The sequence below is a fragment of the Phlebotomus papatasi genome, chromosome 1 (assembly GCF_024763615.1).
Source record: "Phlebotomus papatasi isolate M1 chromosome 1, Ppap_2.1, whole genome shotgun sequence".
NCBI classification, from domain to species: domain Eukaryota; kingdom Metazoa; phylum Arthropoda; class Insecta; order Diptera; family Psychodidae; genus Phlebotomus; species Phlebotomus papatasi.
In genome coordinates this window covers 95,718,847-95,739,273 of record NC_077222.1, presented here as the reverse complement: position 1 = coordinate 95,739,273, position 20,427 = coordinate 95,718,847, and the positions used below count along the sequence as shown (strand labels likewise).

Sequence of the window (20,427 nt, the reverse complement as noted above, 5' to 3'; positions counted from 1 at the left end):
CTAGAAGCAATTTTCGTCAAAAATTGCTTTTTTTAAAAAAAAATTCTGACGTTTCTGCCTACAAGGATAGGGAAATTTTCTTTAAAAAGGCATTTTTTAAAGAAATTTCTACTAAGTCGCCATTAGGGAAAATAAAAAAATTCCCATTATTCGAAGGCATGAACGTTCGAAGAGAGAGTACTTTCCCCTATATATTTTTTAAAAAATATCATGATTCATGGTATTATAATCTCGTACCATCAGTCTGATATTTTCATTGAAACTTCATGCTAACACTAATTATACAGCACAGAATATCGAATGTAAAGTGAATTAAAATAATGAATGGCAATAGTCGAAATATGCCATTAAGCTTTCAAAATTAACATTTAGAATTAGCACAAATTTTCTGTAATAAGAATAATTAAATTTATATCCATCTTGACTGGAAACGTCTTTGTCCTAATGAATTAACCAACATGGCAGATGGAATTTGATTTCTGATGGCCTAATTAATTTCGCATTAGCAAACCAAAATGATAATGACGTCAGTCAGTGAAGTACAAGGGTGTCTTTTGTGTCCATACATAGAATAACTCCATGCCCTATATATTTCCAGTACAATTGTATGTCCTTAGGTGGTTGAATAAATATTGCATCATTTTCCCAACAGATACAGTTCCTGAACTAATTTATACGTTCATTGAGCAAAATGTCCGTCCGGGACCGCACATTTCTTTGAAGTGCTCCGCCACAGGATCCCCACCACCACAGGTAACCACATTCTCTCAATAATCTTATACCTCAGCCATCCCTTTTTGCATGCAATGGACATGCTACCCTCAGGAAGCTGCATTAGCCTATTATCCATTAAATTCCATTAAACAATGCAATCAGCTAATAGTATTCCTTTTGTCAGTTGTAATCAATACTTCTATGTAATACATTATGTAATGCCTCAAACCTACACTACATGCCCTCAACATACCTAATACTCTATCCATATTGGCCATACCTCCCTCTTCGTGTGAACACCGGCTTCAATTCATTTTGTGCCTCTTCTCTCTCTCATTCTCCGATGGATTCTGTATCCGGAACATGCGAGAATAGTTCACCTGGCTGCTGGACTCTGAGCCAATATTGGATGTGTCATCATTGCATCGATACGCCATCGGGCAGTTTGTTGATATAACCGGTGATGTAATAAGTCATTTGAATATATCACATGTCCGGACCGACGATGGAGGATTGTACAAATGCATTGCCGCAAATTCTATTGGGAGTGTTTCACATGCATCTCGATTAAATGTTTATGGTATGCTATCCGAGCAGAGAATTAATGCCTATACATAGTCTTATCTGTTTAATTCATTCACCCCATTTATAAATCCGTCCGTTCATATCCGCCGACTTTAAGCCCACGTCATAACAATTATTGTTACAGACCTTATCATTTTCAATTCAGCATTAAATTTTAGAGATAAGATTGATAGATAGATCGATAGATAATCTTAGATAACTTTTGTAATTTATAAAAATTTACTATACACTGAGAAAAAAAGAGGGTGCGATTAACTTTTTTTCCTCATAACTTTAACACTTTTTAGGTGTAAAAATATATCAACATTTTTAATGTTAATTTTACACCTTTTTAAGGGTAAAATTAACATGAAGAAGGGTAACTTCAACCCACAATACACCTAAAAAGGGTAACATTTACACCGATTTTGGATCAATACAGCAGGGTAAAATTAACATTTCCGGAATGTTATTTTAACTTTTTCGGATTTCTCTCAGTGTACAGTAGACTCTCGCTCAATCGGGTACAAAATTTTGTTGACAATTTTCACGTATAATTGTGAAGCAAATTTGCTCAAATTCGCTGTAGTTCCTCTTATTTTATCATGATTCTTTATAATTGAGCACTTCTTGTGGAATTTACAATGATTTTGACGCCCAAATCTATTAATAATTTGGATGACATTTTGCCCCATATGCCCGATTGAGAGAGAGTCTACTGTAGATGAACCTTAAAAAACGTATCCAAATATTTAAAAAAAAATGTATCAGACACTTTCAAGATATCGCAATAATCCCTTCAGTCGACTTATGTGATGGTTCCTTGAAGACCCAATTGCGGTATCTCTTACCGTTTTGACTCTAGTTCTGGTAATAACAGATAGGGTTGCAGCATTACTTATGGCCTCTTCTCGGAAAACCTCAATTTTTGTCACAAAAAGCACAAAATTAAAAATATTTGATGCTGTATCATAGCATTATTCTTAATTTCGTAATTCTTAGAAATATTTTAGACAGTAGGGGAATACTGCATCAGTATGGAAATGTCATATGGCAAATTTATAACTTTTTAAGTAGTAAATTCGAAAAAAAATAATCAAAAATCCATCTCATATCGGTTACTAAAAGCATCGATGCTCAAGCGCAGAAAGTAAATCCAAGCTCAAAGTTAAACTATAAGAGCACATATACTCGACTTACTTCGATGTGAGTATGTGTTGCTCGCATGAAGTATAGGGGTAACTTTTCAAAATTTTCTAATCCATGGCACTCCAATCATCTCCTAAAGAGCACCGTGCAGCATACCCTAGACAGAGTATGTCTCAAAACAAGTTCGCAACTAATTATACATATACCGCCAACTTATTGATTCTTCAAAAAATTGCTTTTTAATAAAACAAATTAAAATTTCTGCAAGAAAAACATAGGGTAAGTGTGCCAAATTCCGGCCAGCTTGCAATTTCGGCCACCTTTTTTGTTCCTCGAATTTCCATGAACTTTTAGATTTTACGTACTCTAGAGATTATACAATGCAAAAGAATAACAAAAAAATATAGCTTCGACAAACGAGATGACGTGAAAAAGATATTGGAAGAATCCCCGAAGGGCAAGGAACTATGAGAATGAAGGTGGCCGAAATAGGGCACCAAAGCTATGTCTATATTTTTATTCATTTAAAAATGTATGAAGAATGATTTTAGAGTAAATAAAGACGGTAAAGTCTTTACAAGGTTCCAAGCAACACTCTTACAAAAGAAAGAATTTAAAAAATCAATTTGTATTTAAAATATTACATGACTTGAGACTTTGACGCTTGCATGCAACTATGCCGAAATTTGGCACAATTACCCTATCAGAAAATATTCACTGAAATTCATGCCACTTCCATATCTTTATCAATGCTTTTTGCAAGGTGTGATAATAATAATAATAATAATTCAACATATTTTTTCTCAGTGTTTAGAGAACATATTCCCTCTGAGACCCATTAAGGCACACTATTAATTTCAGGAAAATTGCTAAAGCATATACAAACTCCTTTGATATATTTAAATGACATAATGTTATCTACATTAACTTAATGGATCTTCGGCACATTTGCAAGATAAAATCAATATTTACGTAGCTGCATATGAGATCACCTCTGTTGTATCATATTTTGTTTTATCGAACAAATCTATGCAACCCCATAAATGTTATGCTTACCCTCAAGAGACGAAATGTTTGCTATTTCATGCAAGTCCGGAGCTTTCCAATAACACAACGATATGTTTTCTCACAATAATCTTCTGGCACTTTGGTACAGTTATACCAAGAGATGCAATCAAGATAAAATAACTGTTTCCCCAGATAGAAATTTTAGAGATTAATGAGACCTCTACTTGTGTTTAACTATAAAATATTGATAGTGGTATATATATGTTACGTAGTGTATATATTGCCCTCATATCCTTATATGGTGAAGGATGTTATTTTTCGAATGTGATAAACTGTTAAGTTTTTGTTAATTAAATTAAACATAAAATATTACATTTAAAAAATCAGAATGTTTAAAAATTTGCCTTATACCTGCAATTCTTATTCCGAATTGGAACAATTAAATATTTTCACAACGATTTTGCTTTTTTTGCAACTTTAAATAATTGCTTGCAATGAAATGGAGTGTAGCTTTAAGAAAAATATTTCTCCAAATGAATCTGAATTTTGGGAAAAATAATTTCCCAGCAGTGTCTGTCCAGTTTTTCATTTTTAATAAGTCTGTTATTACAGGCCTAGAGGATAAATGTTTAAAAATATTGACTTCGTGTCTTGAATGCCCCCTCCCATAAGTCGATATTTTCTAGAGATATCTTGTCATCGTAGCGCAATACTTTTGCTTTTCCATCAAAACTTTATGTTTTTTATATACATAACTTTAGTACGATTTTAACTATTTCATTTCCGAATTTGTGTTATATTTCAATGCTGTTCTAATATTGAGCTTTAGACTTTTTACCGTTTTTTTTTTATTTTTAACTAAAAATATAATTTTATCTTTAAGAGCGTTACACTTGAAAGCTGGAGGAAGAATTTTCTTGAAATAAAAATGCAACTTTTATTTGCGTATCTTCCAAAAGTGTGGAATTTAGTGATGCTTTTAGAGAGTTTCAGTTCAAGAAAAAAGCAAATATACATTTCACTCAAATCTTATTATTTTTCCATCGTTTTATAGAGTTCCGACATTCCGCTGGAAATTCTCGTTAATGAAAGCCACAAGTTACACAAAACCCAAGTGGACTTGAAATACGCAGATAGGACTCAATGATTACAGTATTCATTGGACTTTGATAAAAATAGATCCAGAGAATGTTGAGTGGAGTGTAAATACGTGGTCCTTTTTCCTGAATTAATATTCATATTTGTTTAAACATTGACCAACCATACATACAAGTAAAAATTATATCGACAGTTCCGTTTCATACTATTCTAAGTTGTATTGCTTGTCCTGGCACTTAGCATTTTAATTGAGGCAAATTTATTGCAAAACAAAATTATGCATAAGGGAAGTGTACCACGGATCGGAATGTTAAGAGACGTGCTCCATATTTAGTTGAATATATGAGTTCCAAAACACTACTTGGTATGTTTTTACATGCCAATTGATATATTAGTGATCCATTTAATCATTTTCGTGTATTTGCACTTTTGCTAATTACGGAAATTAATAATATATAGGTGTAATTGTAAGGATGCAATGTGTTCCGTGGATCGGAAGGGACTTAATCAGGTGTTCCACGGATCGGAAGGGCGTGAGCCACGGATCGGCAGATGTTTTTGATGAGGATTCTCCTACTTTCTTGGCATCTAAATCACTCTACAAGGCTTCATTGAAGCTTCTTTGTTATCCTCACACTGTGTACTGTGTATTCACATGATACAACTTCTAAAATTGTTAAATTTAATGAAACTTTCACTGGTAAATTGTTCTATCACAACAAAAACATCTAATAATGGTTGTAAGGATGAAAGCTGAGCGCAATTTTCCACGAAAAAAATATGCCGATTCGAGGAACAGATGAAAGAAAACGGTACTTGTTCGTAAAAAATAATTTATTTTCAATATTCCTTGCCGAAATAATTAAAAAAGTGTATTGATAGTGAAATTAGAGTCACTGAATATTCATTTTTAATTAACACAGATTTGTTAATCATTTTAATCAAACATAATTCCTCATATTCTTGCAGACAAATCCTCGCGTGAAATATTAAGAAAGTAATGAATGGCAGATTTTTTGCTAAGACTCTGATACAGTAATTCAATAAATCAGGTAAATAATAGTAATTTTGTTTGAAACTCGACGAGAAAATTGGTTCTGTAGATTAAATATGAACTAACGTGATACATCTTGCTAAAGAAAATTGCTAAAATACATTAAATAATTTTGAAAAGTACATTTTATTTTGGGGTGCCGATACGCGGGACAACCTTCCGATCCGAGGAACACTGACGATCGCTGGTACATTTACCTTACATCATAAAAAAATAATGCTTTAAATTAGGTCATTTGTCGATAAGAAATACACTATATTGGTAAAAATGAAAGGGTTTACCGATGATCCTTTGAAAGGGTCACTGTTTTGACACCTATTTATCTCCGGAATAAACGAATAAAAAGAATGAAAAAATCATCTTAGGTCTTCGCTCAGATAAGGGAAATACGACAAGAGTAATAAGTTTACGATAAAACATAATCTATCGTCATAAATATGCATACAAAATTTCAAATGATTCAAGTGAACCTTTCAAAGGATCAAATATGATCCCTTTTTGTTGAAAAGGGTAAATTTGATCCTTTTATTTTTACCAGTGTACGGTCAATTTTGGCATAGTAAGGAGCGAGATACAGTGAACTTGATTGGGCTTCGCAATCTAACATTAGAAAGGTCTCAACCTCAGATGCAACATACTAAAATTTCCCCGAAATCGGTTAAATTTATTGTCCGGTCAACACATTGTCAACTATAACTCGAGCCAGGGTAAAGCGAGGGAAAAGCACGACCCATCATTGGAAAGGTCTCGGCTTCAGCTATCACATACTAAAATTTCATTTGAATTAAAAATAAAATTTTCAAGTTACTCGACATCGACTTTCAAATCGATTTATCGATTTTAGCTCCCCTAGTGGTAGTCGTATAACATTGGTATGTTTGAAAGGGTTGTAATATTTATTGGGACCTTTCAAAAACATATAGAATTAAATTCTTTTCAATTAGAACCGGAGCTAGAGACATATTAGGAACTTTTTGGCCGGTATAGCTGGGGTCAGGGGGGGTCAGATAGGATCAAGTTTTTTTTTAAGCAAAAGCTCTTAGGCTTAACTATAACACCTATAACATATTAAAATTTAAAACTAATCCATTCCATAGGGACTAAGTTATTTAAGGAAAAAAATTTAGGGTGTTCCAAAATGGGGGGGTTATGTCTCATATTATTATTCGATGTTGCTCACTCGATAGCCTTTGCCGAAAACCGCTTGTCGATATACCTTTTCGTTCTCTCACCAGAAGCATCTGAACTCCGTAGAAACGGCCAGCCGGATGCCCGGAAAATTGATTTTAAACGGGTTTCATATTCGTGATCTATGAGTATCAAGACGTGTACAATTCCAACCTTTCTAATATTGAGCACTGGGCGTCTTCGAATGGTTTGCTTTTAAACCCAAAAAAGTCTCAAGCCATCGTTATTTATAAGAGAACAGCTTCTTTTGGTTTTTATCCTCTATTCCTTCACGGAGAAATTATTCCCTTTGTTGATCAGGTAAAAAACCTTGGAGTAATATTCAATTCTTCTTTGTCTTGGTCAGATCATGCCACATCAATTTGCCGTAAGGTCAACTATTCTTTGTACACCCTTCGACGCTTCCGGGACATCACACCTTATGACACTCGCTTGCTCCTCACGAGAGCGCTTCTTCTTCCTTTCTTTAACTACGGAGCAGAACTCTTCTTTTCGGCGGATAGTGACACCATTCGTCGTCTGACAGTTTTTTTCAATAATTGTGTCAAGTATATCTGTGGCTTAAATCGCCGTTACCATATCACTCCCCATAGAAATGTATTTATTGGCTGTGACCTTATTTCACACTTAAACTTAAGAGCTGTGCTCTTTCTATTTAATTGTTAATATTCGGATGTCCTCGGTGTCCTGAGTACCTGTCGAGTCTTCTGGTTAGGGGGGAGGGGGGCTCGGCCAGGGTTCGGGGACTCATAGTGCGTAAGGTCAGGAGTGACTGTCTTTACCGGTCATTATTTCTAAAGGGCATAGTTATCTTTAACTCCGTTCCAAGTGATCTGCGTAGGTCTGCAGATAGCATCCGACGCTTTTTTCAGGCTGAATCTTAAGAAAACACTTATTGGATTTCTTTTTCTTATTTAATTTTCATTTACCTATACTATTGCAAATCGTTCTTTTATTTTTCTTTCTCTTTTTTTTTGTTGCTGGTTTTTAACTTTTTTTTTCTTTTTTCTTTATCACAATTGCAAGAGGGATAAACCCTATTTTTGTGATTGAATAAATATTACTATATTATTATACAAAAAAATTCAATGACGAACATCGAATCATTGATATTCCTTAGCATCTTCAGCATACAAATAAACCTCCTGAAATTTTGGATTCCGAACATAGAAAAGTAGAGAATGAAACAGTCGACAACAACACAAAACTAATTTGCCATAAATTAATCAAATTTTCTATGATTTAGGTCCTCCATACATTCGTACAAGTAGACTAAAGCAATTACTGACCGGGACTGATGTCACTATCCACTGTCCCTATTCTGGTTATCCGATTGAATCAATCAGGTGGAAGTTGTCAGAGCAAGAAATAATTCCAAGTAAGTATTTTGTGGCAGAGAGATAGTGACAAAATAAGATTGATGATGGGAATTTACTAAATGGACTGAAATGTTAAAATAGATTCACGTTATACTGTGGCGAGTGTCCAGGATGGTGGCTTTCTTAAGATAAATCAAGTGGATACTCACGATGCTGGTCGTTACACATGCATTGTCCGGAGTAGATCTGGGGAAGAGGCACGAAGAGATTTGCAGGTTGTCATCAAAAGTCCACCTGTTATCGAACCATTTGCCTTCCCTAAGAATCTCCAGGAAGGTGGTAGGGCACAGCTCTCGTGCATTGTGTCATCTGGAGATATGCCAGTATTTTTTAGTTGGCACAAAGACAATGCTCCCGTGCCCATTGGTTTACAAGTCACGGAAAAGAAAGAAGACTTCTTTAGTATTCTAGTATTTAAAGATCTCACAGATCGACATAGTGGACGGTATACGTGCTTTGCCACAAATTCAGCCGCCAAAGTGAATTATACTGCAGAACTCAATGTTCGTGGTAAGTGAAATATCTTCCTCATCCTGTGGGGAGTATTAGAGGAATTTCGAGAAATTTCCTGTGTGAGTGATTGAGTGTGTGTAATTTTGCCATTAGTGCCACCCCACTGGAAGCAGGAGCCCAAAGACACAGCTGTGATGCTAGGCAATCCCATTTCTTTACACTGCGAAGCTGGCGGATTTCCAGAACCAACCATTTCCTGGTTTAAAGGACAAGGTGAGTGCAACAATTTCCGTTTCCAATGCATTTTCTTTTCATTCTCCCCATTTAGTTTCATACTAAGAAAATTTCTGAAAAAGACCGAAGTTTCTAATTTATGCCACACTGTAAAGAGGTTTTGAATTTGAATAAAACCTGAAAAGAATTGTTTGTGAAGGAAAATTCGCAGAGTGCTCGGCTCAAACGCAAATAAATTGTGACGATGTGTACTTTCGCTCGTGACTATATAAAAGTTTACGGTGAATTGAGAATGTTTCGTTTATCATCTCAAGTCCATCTCTTAACTCAATTACTTTTTATTGAATCAAGTAAGGGTTGCAATTCACTATAGATATCAAGTAACTCTCAAGACAATATTGTCGGCTCCTGCTAGTCGATATTCAGAAAAAACTATTGCCGCACTACACTGTTTAACCCTTTAAGGACGAGAGGGTCAAAAATTGGAGTCACAAAAAAATTTTTTTTTCTGACTTAGAGCAAAACAACTTAAGAAGCCTATATGATAAATTTAGATAAAACTTTAGAAAACCGTAGGAGTCACCCTTTACCCAATCGTCCTTAAAGGATTAAAAAAAAAGGAAAAGTGTCTTGGATAATATTTAGTAAAATTATTGGTAAGTGTTTGTGAATTCCTACTGAGGACTTACGAAATGATTGTAAGTAATATTACTCACTAAAAGCTTGTAAAAGTTTGTAATTTTACAAACTTTTACAAATTGTTTTACTTACAAACTGTTCGTAAGATGATCACTTAACGAGAATTTTTGTTCGTATGTGTTCCTAAACACATTCAGAAATGTTCGTCAAACTTTGTCATTTGCTCACAAAGTTTTGTTAGACAAACAAAAAGTTTGTAAAAGAACAAAAACTACTCATCAAGGGATCATGGTTTAAGCAATGTTTGTGAAAAAAGTACAAACTTTTACAAACTTTTAGGTGGGTTTATAATTTACAAACATTTCGTGAATCCTTATTCGGAATTCACAAACATTTACCACCAATTTTAAGAAATATTTTATAATACAGATATTCGAATAAACACGCAAATATCACTAATACATTTTGCGCAAGTATATTATATAAAAATTGGATGATTTGAGTGTCACTTGCTCTGATTGACGATTTCTCTGTACATAAATACAATTAACATTGAACTAAAGTTCGTAAAATTCTCACAATAAACCAAAATTCATGGACACCATGAGCTGCCGGCTCAATTGTACGCACCACATCGTTTCCAAATCTCGCAATCCCAAGAGTAAGCGATTGCAGTGCATAATGCAATTGGCTAAAGGTCGTGTAGCAAGTCAAGCAGAGCATGTGGCCTCTAATAGCTCAGTTGGTAGAGCACTCGTCTAGTTAACGAGAGGTCTCCAGTTCGATTCTGGGTGGAGGCAGGAATTTTTCCTGTCTCCACTGAGAAAAAATTGGATGATTTGAGTGTCACTTGCTCTGATTGACGATTTCTCTGTACATAAATACAATTAACATTGAACTAAAGTTCGTAAAATTCTCACAATATATTATATAACTTCCCAGGAATGTCCCTTTGCCCAGAAAAATTCTCTTTGCCCCAAACAGGCGATACTGATAACTTTCCAAAACACAAAAAAAATTCCCTTTTGTCCCAAACAGTCGATATGGATAACTTCCCAAAACAAAGAAAATTTCCCTTTGCCCCAAACAGGCGCTACTGATAACTTCCCAAGTCACAAAAAAATCCCTTTTATCTTAAAGAGGCGATACTGATAATTTCTCAAAGCACAAAAAATTCCCTTTTGTCCTAAACAGGCGCTACTGATAACTTACCGAAACACAGAAAATTTCCTTTTGTCCCAAACAGGCGATACTGATAATTTCCCAAAACACAAAAAATTTCCCTTTGCCCCAACTAAGCGCTACTGATAACTTCCCAAAATACAGAAAATTCCCTTTGCCCCAAACGGGCGATATTGATAAATTCCCAAAACAGAAAACTTGCCTTTGCTACAGGCGATACTGATAATTTCCCAAAACACAAAAATTTACCTTTTGTCCTAAACAGGCGATACTGATAATATCCCAAAACACAAAAAAATTCCCTTTGCCCCAAATAGGCGCTACTGAGAACTTCCCAAAATACAGAAAATTCCCTTTGCCCAAACGGGCGATATTGATAAATTCCCAAAACACAAAAAATCCCTTTTGTCCTATCAAGGCAATACTGACTATTTCAAAAAAACACAGAAAATTTCCCTTTGCGTCAAACAGGCGATACTGATAATTAAAGAGCTGAAAGCTCAACCCTGAACTCAGACCCGAGGTGCATAAGGTCCTTACCTTTGTAATTTCATTATTTTATTTTATTACTTATGCAAAACGTATGAGAGTCGAGATTTCAAAAGACTAAGTGTCCAAAAAACAAAGATTACCGAAGACAAAGATTCCATAGACAAACTGGAAAAAATAAAAGTGTAAAAACAAAATGGAGAAACGAACGTTCCCTCAAACCCAATTTGTTTTATGTAAAATATTTTGCATTAACATTTTATTTTGGGGTGAAGACGCAACCTTCATGGTCGATATATGTTTCACTTACCTTAAATTTTTCAATTTATTATAAATAATTATCTTCTTGTGTGTAGTTCAAGTCGGAATCTCAAAAAGTTTTACTTCCATATAATTTAACTTAACAAACAAAGGAGGATAATTTTGGTCTAACAAACTTTCGAAGGTGAATTGAACCTTCTTTTGAGAATCAGTATCTGCACAACAATTCCAACACCTAGTTTCTTCATTTTAATACTATTTCTACAAACTTTTGACCAACTTTTACAAAAAAACTTATTATCTACGTGGTTATCTAGACAAAAACTATTTAATTCATTTAAATTTGATCGAAAACAATTGCAAACATAGACCTTTTACGTTCTGCAACTCAAAATTAGTTTTATTTCTGAAAAAGAGCAAAACTGATCTCCTGTAATTCCAAACACGAAAGGTAAATCTTTTTGGAATAAGAATGATATGGGATAAAATCGTATGAGCTGATCCTCTATTTCACAAATATACAGAAATCTATTTTGTTCTATTTTAAACGTTCCACAATCTAACAAAAAGCGTAAAGTTTTGAAAAATGTTTCCAACAATGCATTTTAAGTAATCATTATCTAAAAAATTATTCAATTCTTTGTCCAAGTATTTTAAAATATCAAAAACGTAAAAAAGTGAGGTAGTCCACTGTAGTTTCCAAAGAACAATGTGTAAATATCCTTACACTTCACGATATCAAAAGATTTAAAAAGGATTCATTTCCTCTTCTACAACTTAAATAAGAGAAACGGATTAATATATGGACTAATAAAATGGTGTGAGCCTATTACGGTAGAGTACACTTATTGCATATACCTGCCATTACTTTTCATCAGATGGCTTAGAACAGAATTAAGGACGTAAGACACTAGGATTTATATTTACACGTCATTTCTTTTTTTCTTCTTTTTTATTCTCTTGCAAAATGGACATCCCATCGTGTGGATTTTGATAATGCTTGGGCGAATGTGCCAACATGATGGAATAAAATAAATAGGAAAAATGTCACAGGACTTCCATTTAATTCCCCTGAAAAATAACACACTCACTGTGGATTTTGCCACCTCAGACGATGAAGGATATTACATGTGTCTGGCGAAAAATGATATCGGTTCTGGATTGAAGAAGGTTATCCATGTCAATGTTAATGGTAAGAAGATGAATTTCCAACAAGACCCTTTGTAAAGAGCGCAATTCCCTTTTCATTTAATATACCCTTGTTCCAATTTCACGAAACTATCAAGTATATAAGGTAAAGTACCCTTACTCGACCGGGTTCCTCTATTCGACCGGTGGGTCAATTTTTGAATATTTGATGGTGAATTTCATCAATTTCTATGAATTTGTCACTGATTCGTATTATTTAAAGAATAATTGACCTATTAATGTTAGATCATACACAAAATCTCATAGCAAATATAATTAAATTGAATAAATAAATCTACCGGTCGAATAGAGGAACCGGTCGAATAAAGGGTACTTTACCTTAGTGTTCCAATTAAACTTACACGATGCTTATGTCTGTCTTGAATTTGGGGATGGCTTCTTAAGCGTGTAAGATCAAATGGAAGGCAATGTCTCACTGTGCTACTATACATATTCATTTCAGAACCCGTGAGGTTTGAATATCCCATGAAAAATGTTTCATCTCGACGCAATGATCCGGTCACCCTAAGTTGTATAGCTATAGGGGATGAACCCATAAATGTTGTGTGGTCCCACAATACAGCTAGGATAGATCTCAATAATTATCGGTGAGTGATGGTTGTTGGGGTGGTATGTTTGAAATATTTTGTGCTAAATCGTATATAAAATATTTGAGATTCCTCCTAAAAACCATATGCCTCTTAAAGTACATCTCAATTATTCTCTGACAGATTAAATATAGCGGAAATAAAGACTGAAAATGGAGTGAACTCCCAACTCTCAATAAGCCGTACAGACCGACATGATTCGGGACGCTATAAGTGTATTGCGGAAAATCCCTTTGGCCGTAGTGAGCACACCATCTTCCTGGCTGTACAAGGTATGATTCTACAAAGGGAATTATTCATTAGTTGTACAATGAGAATAAGAAGATTCTTTTTCTGAGACGATCCCCATACATATTGTATTTTACAGAACGTCCGGATGCTCCGTCAAATCTCGAGGTAGTTGAGGTCAAAAGTCGCACAGTGAAGCTATCCTGGAGGCGACCTTTCGATGGAAATAGCCCTGTTCTCAGTTACTTGGTTCAGTACCAACCTGTAAAATCTCTTCATAATCTCCCACCCACCATACACACCACCGAAGCGGAATGGAACTCAGGTAAAGAGAAATGAATACTACCGAAATATATTTTAAGGACGTTTGAAATATTTCAGGATTTATATAAAATGTCTCAAGGGAGAAAGACCGTATGACTTTAAACTTTAATATTGTTTTATGCTCTTTAATATTTTCTCAATAGAATTTTATACTACACAGAACCTCATAAAAATTTCAAAAAATTTGCAAACTTTTACTCACTGAAACCAAAAAAAAAACTAGAAAAAGTTTAAAATTCAACAAATATTAAAATTTATTAAGCAAACTATAACATTTTCAATATCCCATTCTGCATTCAAATTATGAGAAAGCATGAATGAAGTGGAAAGTTTGAAAATTGTATGGCTCAATAGATAAGTTTATTCTATTGAACTTAAGAGTAAATTTTCAAGAAAAAGCTTCTATTGAACATGGAGCATTAAACACATAGAAAATCACTCATAAGTGCATAAGTGCATGTTGATGCTAAAATGTTAATTAGGTAAATTATGCGTCACAACGTCCTGTCTTAAGTAAGATTTATGCAGTATTATTTTTTCTGGTACAGGGATGGAATTATCAGTCACATGCCCTGTGGAATTTAATGAAGGGCATTACAATGGGTTCTGTTCAAAAATCTTTAATCCTATCAGAAAACTTCTAGTAACATTTGAACGCAGGATAGTTGCATCATAGAGTGGTCGTTTTCCTATTTAATCAATTACATGCTGAAATTAAGTTTACAAATTTACGTGACGTCTTCCATATACGACACTATCAACTACACATTCTCAAGAGCTTTCATGAGTAAATTTGTTTTCTGTATCATTGAAATTCCCAGCTAACACATTAAATACTGATCAAGAACTTGATATGTTCTTAACTCAATTAATTAATTTTAAAGAGTTGTAGAATATCAAACTACTTAAAAGTAGTGAATACAGAAATTACAATGTCATGACTCAGCCTTAACACCAAGTACTTAACTAAGGACTTTAAACTAACTTCTTTTTTAATTGCTCTAAAATAAAATACTTTTACCTCCCGGAGAAGTCTGAGGCCTTCATCTGCGTAGTGTCATATCCAATCCGATTTTCTCATGACAATTTTCATGCTGAGTATAGATGCTAAGTAACTAATAAAGCGGTATCAAAAATCGGAATGATATCGAGTCTCTATAATTCATGTATATTTCACCGCTTTTCAACTTTTTCAAAATTTTAATGGCGCTACAACCATTTGCTGGTCTTGGCTGAATTCAGGACCCGTCGTCACTGGGGCCTATTACGCGCCACTTTTCTCCAATTTTGCAGCCCTAGAGCTGGCGTCCTGGTCCGAAACGTCGGTCCATAGGAGGCTTGGTCGGTCTCGTTTCCTCGAAGTATAGAATCCTCTCCTACAGACTTTCTTAATTGCGAACCAAATGACCAGCGTATCGGAGCCTATTGAGGAGTATTTACTTGACGATAGTTACCTCTCGGTAGCGCTCATACACTTCATGGTTGTATAGGCTCAGAAATCGTCCCTCTTTACATACGGAGCCAAAAATATTTTGGAGAATCCTCCTCTCAAACGCAGCTAAGAGTTCGCAATTCTGTTTTCTGATGACCCACGTTTCATATGAAAACGTGAGGACTGATAGAATCATAATCCTATACAGTACTTGCTTGGTCTTTATGCCTAAAGGCCTCTACATATTGAGAGCAATTTTCTTCAAAAATCGAATTTTTGACAGAATTTTGACGTTTGTACCTACAACAGTGCGAACGATTTCCTTCAAAAGAGAAATTTTTGACGGAAGCTGCTTACAATGTCTAAACACTCTAAGGTTCTGGATCGGAAAACTCTTAATAGACTGTTGGCTTTCAGTAGCCGGCTGTTGTTGTTGGCTGTGATTGTTGACCCAAGACAGCCGAAAGAGTTAACAACTTCAAAGTTGTAGTTCTCCATCGGGAACCTTGTTTGATCGATGCCCTCCATAGATGTTGCCGGAGTTGCTGCTGACAAGGCGTAGTATTGCCTTCATTTATCTGTAGCCCCAGACTTCGTTCCGCTTGCTCAATCTGGATCTGGAATGTACAGCTCTGGGATTGCGTCCCATGATATTAATATCACCTGCATAGGCTATGCATACCGGCTGCATACGCCGGAGTCACGGATCGCTTTCTCCAGTGCCACAGGTTGAAGAGAACACACGATAGCCAGTCCCCATGTCTGACCCCGTTGTTCATAGGGAAGTCCTGTGACAACGATCTGTTCACCTTAAATTTGCTCCTCATATGGGTCATGGTCATCTTAGTCATTCGTATCAATTAGGTGTGATTCCTTCTAATCACACCTATTTTTTCGGGATTAACTCTTTCGCGTCTTTAGGGTCATATATGACCCGGGGAAAAAAGTTTCTTTTTGGCTATTTACATTAATTGAAATCTAACTGGAGTCTTGAGAAAATGAGCCAAGAATATTATACATCCTTCTATTATGATGTCGTGCACGAACAGATAGATTTCAATTAATGTAAATACCCAAAAAAAAACTTTTTTCCCCGAATCATGACATTACTCTAAAGACGCGAAAGAGTTAAGAAGTTATGAACCATTTTAATTTTTATTTACCGAAATTGGCTCTTCTACTTACCGAAATTTAATTTTTACAGACCATTTTGAATTATTTTCGCTAATTTAATGAGCAAAAATATTTTTCTCTAAGAAATATGTGGGAAATAGGGAACTTATCATCACTTCTGTTAATAAATTTTGTAAAGTAAAATTTGGAATTCCGGACAATGCAGATTTCTAGACAATACAAATTTCCGGACAATTTAGAAGTTCGAACTTTTATGGACAACATAGTAATTAAGCAATTCTAAAGAACTTAGGAAGTTGCTAAATTGATATTTGATCTAATTTTGCTTTGCCCGAAATTCCGTGCTGCCCGGAATTTCAAAATTTACCGTATAGCCGTTATTAACAGCTTAATGTATCGTAGTATAATAAAAGTTGATTTTAATGATAAAATATATTGGAAAAATTTCGAGGACAGGAAAATTTCAGGGAATATTTTAACCAATAGGTACAACAGTCAATGTGACTCTACCAACTGTTAGCGATACCCTAACGATTGATGGTGAACCTAGAGAGCAAGCAATTGTGTCGGGACTCCATCCAGCCACGGCGTATCTTATTAGAATGTTGGCTATTAATGAAATTGAAAGTAGCTCTTACACGGACGCCCTAATCATCAAAACGCAGGAAGAGCCACCCGTTGAATCTCCTCAGAACATCCAAGTCCAGACAGGTGGGATGGGAGAGTTAATTGTAACTTGGCAAGTACCACCAAGAGATTCTTGGAATGGGGAGTTGCTGGGATACATGGTCAACTACACTGAAGACAAACAGGCTATTAACTACGTGAGTTCAAGTGGCGCCACAAATAACAGCATCAAAGTTCGAGGCTGGGCCACCACAAAAACAACCATATCCGGACTGAGGATGTTTACGAGATACTTGGTGAGGGTGCAAGCGTACAACGGTATTGCGTCAGGACCCTGGAGTCAACCGGTTATCGGGACAACTCTCGAGGGAGGCAAGTAGTCTCAACTCTTATGACATTTATTTTTCTCTCTCTGGGAGATGTTTAATAATGGAAAAGGAATTTTTCTCTCTTTGGATTTAAAACAACCTCTTGATTCCTTTTGCTTTTATGGTGCGGGAAAAAATGTTACTTGGAAAATAAAACAGTTCCGGAGGCATCACCGCAGAATGTAACTTGTTTTCCGGCTGGTTCCCAGAGTATTCGAGTGACATGGCAAGAACCACCTCCTGAATTTCATGGTGGCATCATTCAGGGATATAAAATCCTCTACCGTCCATTAGTGAAACAAGGTCTGTCCTCAAATACTCATGTTTATTTTTCGTCCATCCCACTGATATTGGTTCGCTGAGTGGGTGGGAAAAACTTTTAACAGTTAGACATTGCCATAATATCCAAACTTCCAATATTTGTGCGGATTTCTTCCTCTACTATCTTTCCAGTTGAATTGTCCTCAACGACTGAAGTGAAAAGGACATCGAACATGGAAACTCACTTGCACGCCCTATACAAAGCCACAAACTACTCGATACGTGTGCTAGCATATACTAAGGGGGATGGTGTGCCCAGTGATGCCAAATATTGTTCAACTGAGGAAGATGGTAAGTTGTTTTTTTTTATCAAGGGAAAGAGTAAAATTTTCCTATCTACCCCAATTGAGTATCCCCATTATAATGCTCGCTGTTTGTTCATTCCTATGAAAGTCAATACATAACCATTTTAAGTGCAGTGCACATTTTTTAATTTTCACCATTCACATGAAAATTGTATTCCAAATACATTGCAAAAGACTTCAACATTTTTATGCTGTTCCTGTTGGGGCATTTAGCTTGTCATTTCAATACATTTTCCATTGATTTTATTTTTACGATTGTCAATTAAATTATTTAACATTTGATTGAAAATGTCGTTACTATATATATTTCCATGTAGCAATTTCGTATAGAATTATACACATAAAATAGTTATTTCAGTTACCAATATTTTATGTAAAAGTAACATGATGAATACTTTACTCCAATTAGTAATATCACTAAGTAGTTTTACGATCTGTATAATTTCAACAATATTAATCTCAATTAATAGCTTTTGTCTGATTTATATTTTAATTCACTGTGATAAAATTATACGCAATTTTTGCCAAAGGACATATTACATATACATCTTTCACCAATGAAATTCAAGTTATTCAGTGGCGATCTTGAAGAAAATTGTTGTTTATTGTCACATTCCGCACATTTTCTTTAGTCAATATTCACTGTATTTTATTAGATTCCTATTATAATCCCTATTCTTTCTTGGCTGTCTTTTTGAATTTATTTCAGTCACTTGTATTGTACTAAAGAAAATTTGTCAGAAGAAATGGCCAAGAAAAAATATAATATTCTACAGGGTATTGGAATTCGTAAACACGCCTTAAAAAAGGGGTGACAAAGTGTACAAATTTTATGAAATTTTCAAAGTTATGACTCAAATGTTACAGCGCAAAAGTAATTTTGTATTAAATTTTTTTTTAGCAATCTAGGGTCGAAAGAACACCTGTTCGGAAGGGAACACTTATTGACAATTTCATCAAAATATTGAAATTTGTTTAGTGTATCTAATAAAATGCAAATAATATGACGTTTTTTCATTAATCTGTCTTTTCCTGTAAGGATAAGTGTTCAAATTTATTATTCCAAATGATGCAAAATAGGGTGCCAATAAGTCAGTATATGATTTCTTAAAGTACTATTTGGTATTCTTTCAACTGACTCATGGAGAAACGCATCGTTCTCTCGAGTCAAAGAACTTCACATTTTTCCTCAAGCCGAAACTGTTCGTTTTTAAGTTTAGGGGAAAGTGCCCATGCTTTACACGGTCCTAAGCTTTACAATGACAAGAGTTTTCGTATGTTTTTCAATATATGTGACTCATCTCATCCTTATTTTAAAAACTACGGGAAAGTGTCTTGTTTTTAAAATCGCCTGCACAAAATGGACGAAATTTAAAGCTAGCCGAAATTTGGCATAGTTGCCCTCGATGAAAATATTAATGAACACAACTTTGTGAAAACCGATAATTTAGCCGAGCGACTAAATTCGGCCTTCCTTACCACGCTTCTGGGAAGCTCCCTAACTACTGCAGATGCCTAACCAATACTCCTTTGAGAGTTCTGAATCCATTTTATCATTACTCGTGAATATGAAACCCTTAGATACTTAAACTTCTCCACCTGTTTCAATTTGATTATACTGACATGTAAAATACATTGTACAGGTTGCTAGAAGATCGTTTTACTTCCGATTTAGTTATCGGAAGTTTTATTTGTATCTGTTGATTTATCGATCATAACTGATTATAATCAGTTCAGACTTGTCAAAATATCTAAAACTTTTCCAATTAGCCTCCTAAACATTTGATTGAAAAATACGCTCTCGACAATTCTTTTTGGCTTGATCTTGGAAAACCGGACTGAAATATTCGTTAAAACAGAGGTGTGCAAAAACCGTTTGAAACCGAACAAACGTCAAACGAAACTTGTACGACAATGGTCAAAACGCTACCTGAACAAACTTATTTTGATGTTTATTCAGTTTCAACGGTTCTTGCACACCTCTGCGCTAAAAGATATCCAAAATAAAAATAATCGTACGAGACGTAGGAAACGGTGGAAAAAGAAAGTCAAGTAAATGGTTCTTGGATCCTCTTCAAACAACGTGACACCAAAAAAACTTGATATTTCAGATATACAAAATTCTACAAAAATTGCCCCTTAAGGGGTAAGGATATGAAGTCGAATTAGTAATTAAATTGTAAATATAGGAAATAAAAGCCAAGTTAATATTGAGTTAATATTTGTTTAAAGGGTTTTTTTGTTAAAATTTCTTTTACCAAATTACTTTACTGCCAAATTTTACAAGCTAAATTTTCTCAAGGATCAGCCTGAGTATCTGTTTGTGTTCTTAGGCGGAAAAAAATCGGAAGACTTGATAGAATTTGAGTAGTAATAGCTTTGATGTCAAATAACAATTCAATCATGTATTTCAGTAAAATGAACTATAATACGTAAATATGTCATAAGCAAAAACCACACTTCAAAGGATTCTGAATTTG

The 20,427-nt window shown here is 34.8% G+C and overlaps 1 protein-coding gene across 5 annotated transcripts in view; it reads left to right on the top strand.

The window, feature by feature from the left end:
- The window catches only part of LOC129809874 (cell adhesion molecule Dscam2), a 98,330-nt gene that overhangs the window by 65,196 nt on the left and 12,707 nt on the right, over window positions 1-20,427 (top strand). For all 5 annotated transcript variants that reach the window (XM_055860012.1, XM_055860013.1, XM_055860010.1 and 2 more), the window contains exons 12-23: window positions 653-753; window positions 1,090-1,294; window positions 8,022-8,153; window positions 8,236-8,664; window positions 8,761-8,880; window positions 12,452-12,604; window positions 13,064-13,208; window positions 13,332-13,480; window positions 13,576-13,761; window positions 16,813-17,325; window positions 17,481-17,624; window positions 17,775-17,933. In XM_055860012.1, the coding sequence (XP_055715987.1) occupies window positions 653-753; window positions 1,090-1,294; window positions 8,022-8,153; window positions 8,236-8,664; window positions 8,761-8,880; window positions 12,452-12,604; window positions 13,064-13,208; window positions 13,332-13,480; window positions 13,576-13,761; window positions 16,813-17,325; window positions 17,481-17,624; window positions 17,775-17,933 (2,436 nt within the window). The remainder of the gene's footprint in view (window positions 1-652; window positions 754-1,089; window positions 1,295-8,021; window positions 8,154-8,235; window positions 8,665-8,760; window positions 8,881-12,451; window positions 12,605-13,063; window positions 13,209-13,331; window positions 13,481-13,575; window positions 13,762-16,812; window positions 17,326-17,480; window positions 17,625-17,774; window positions 17,934-20,427) is intronic.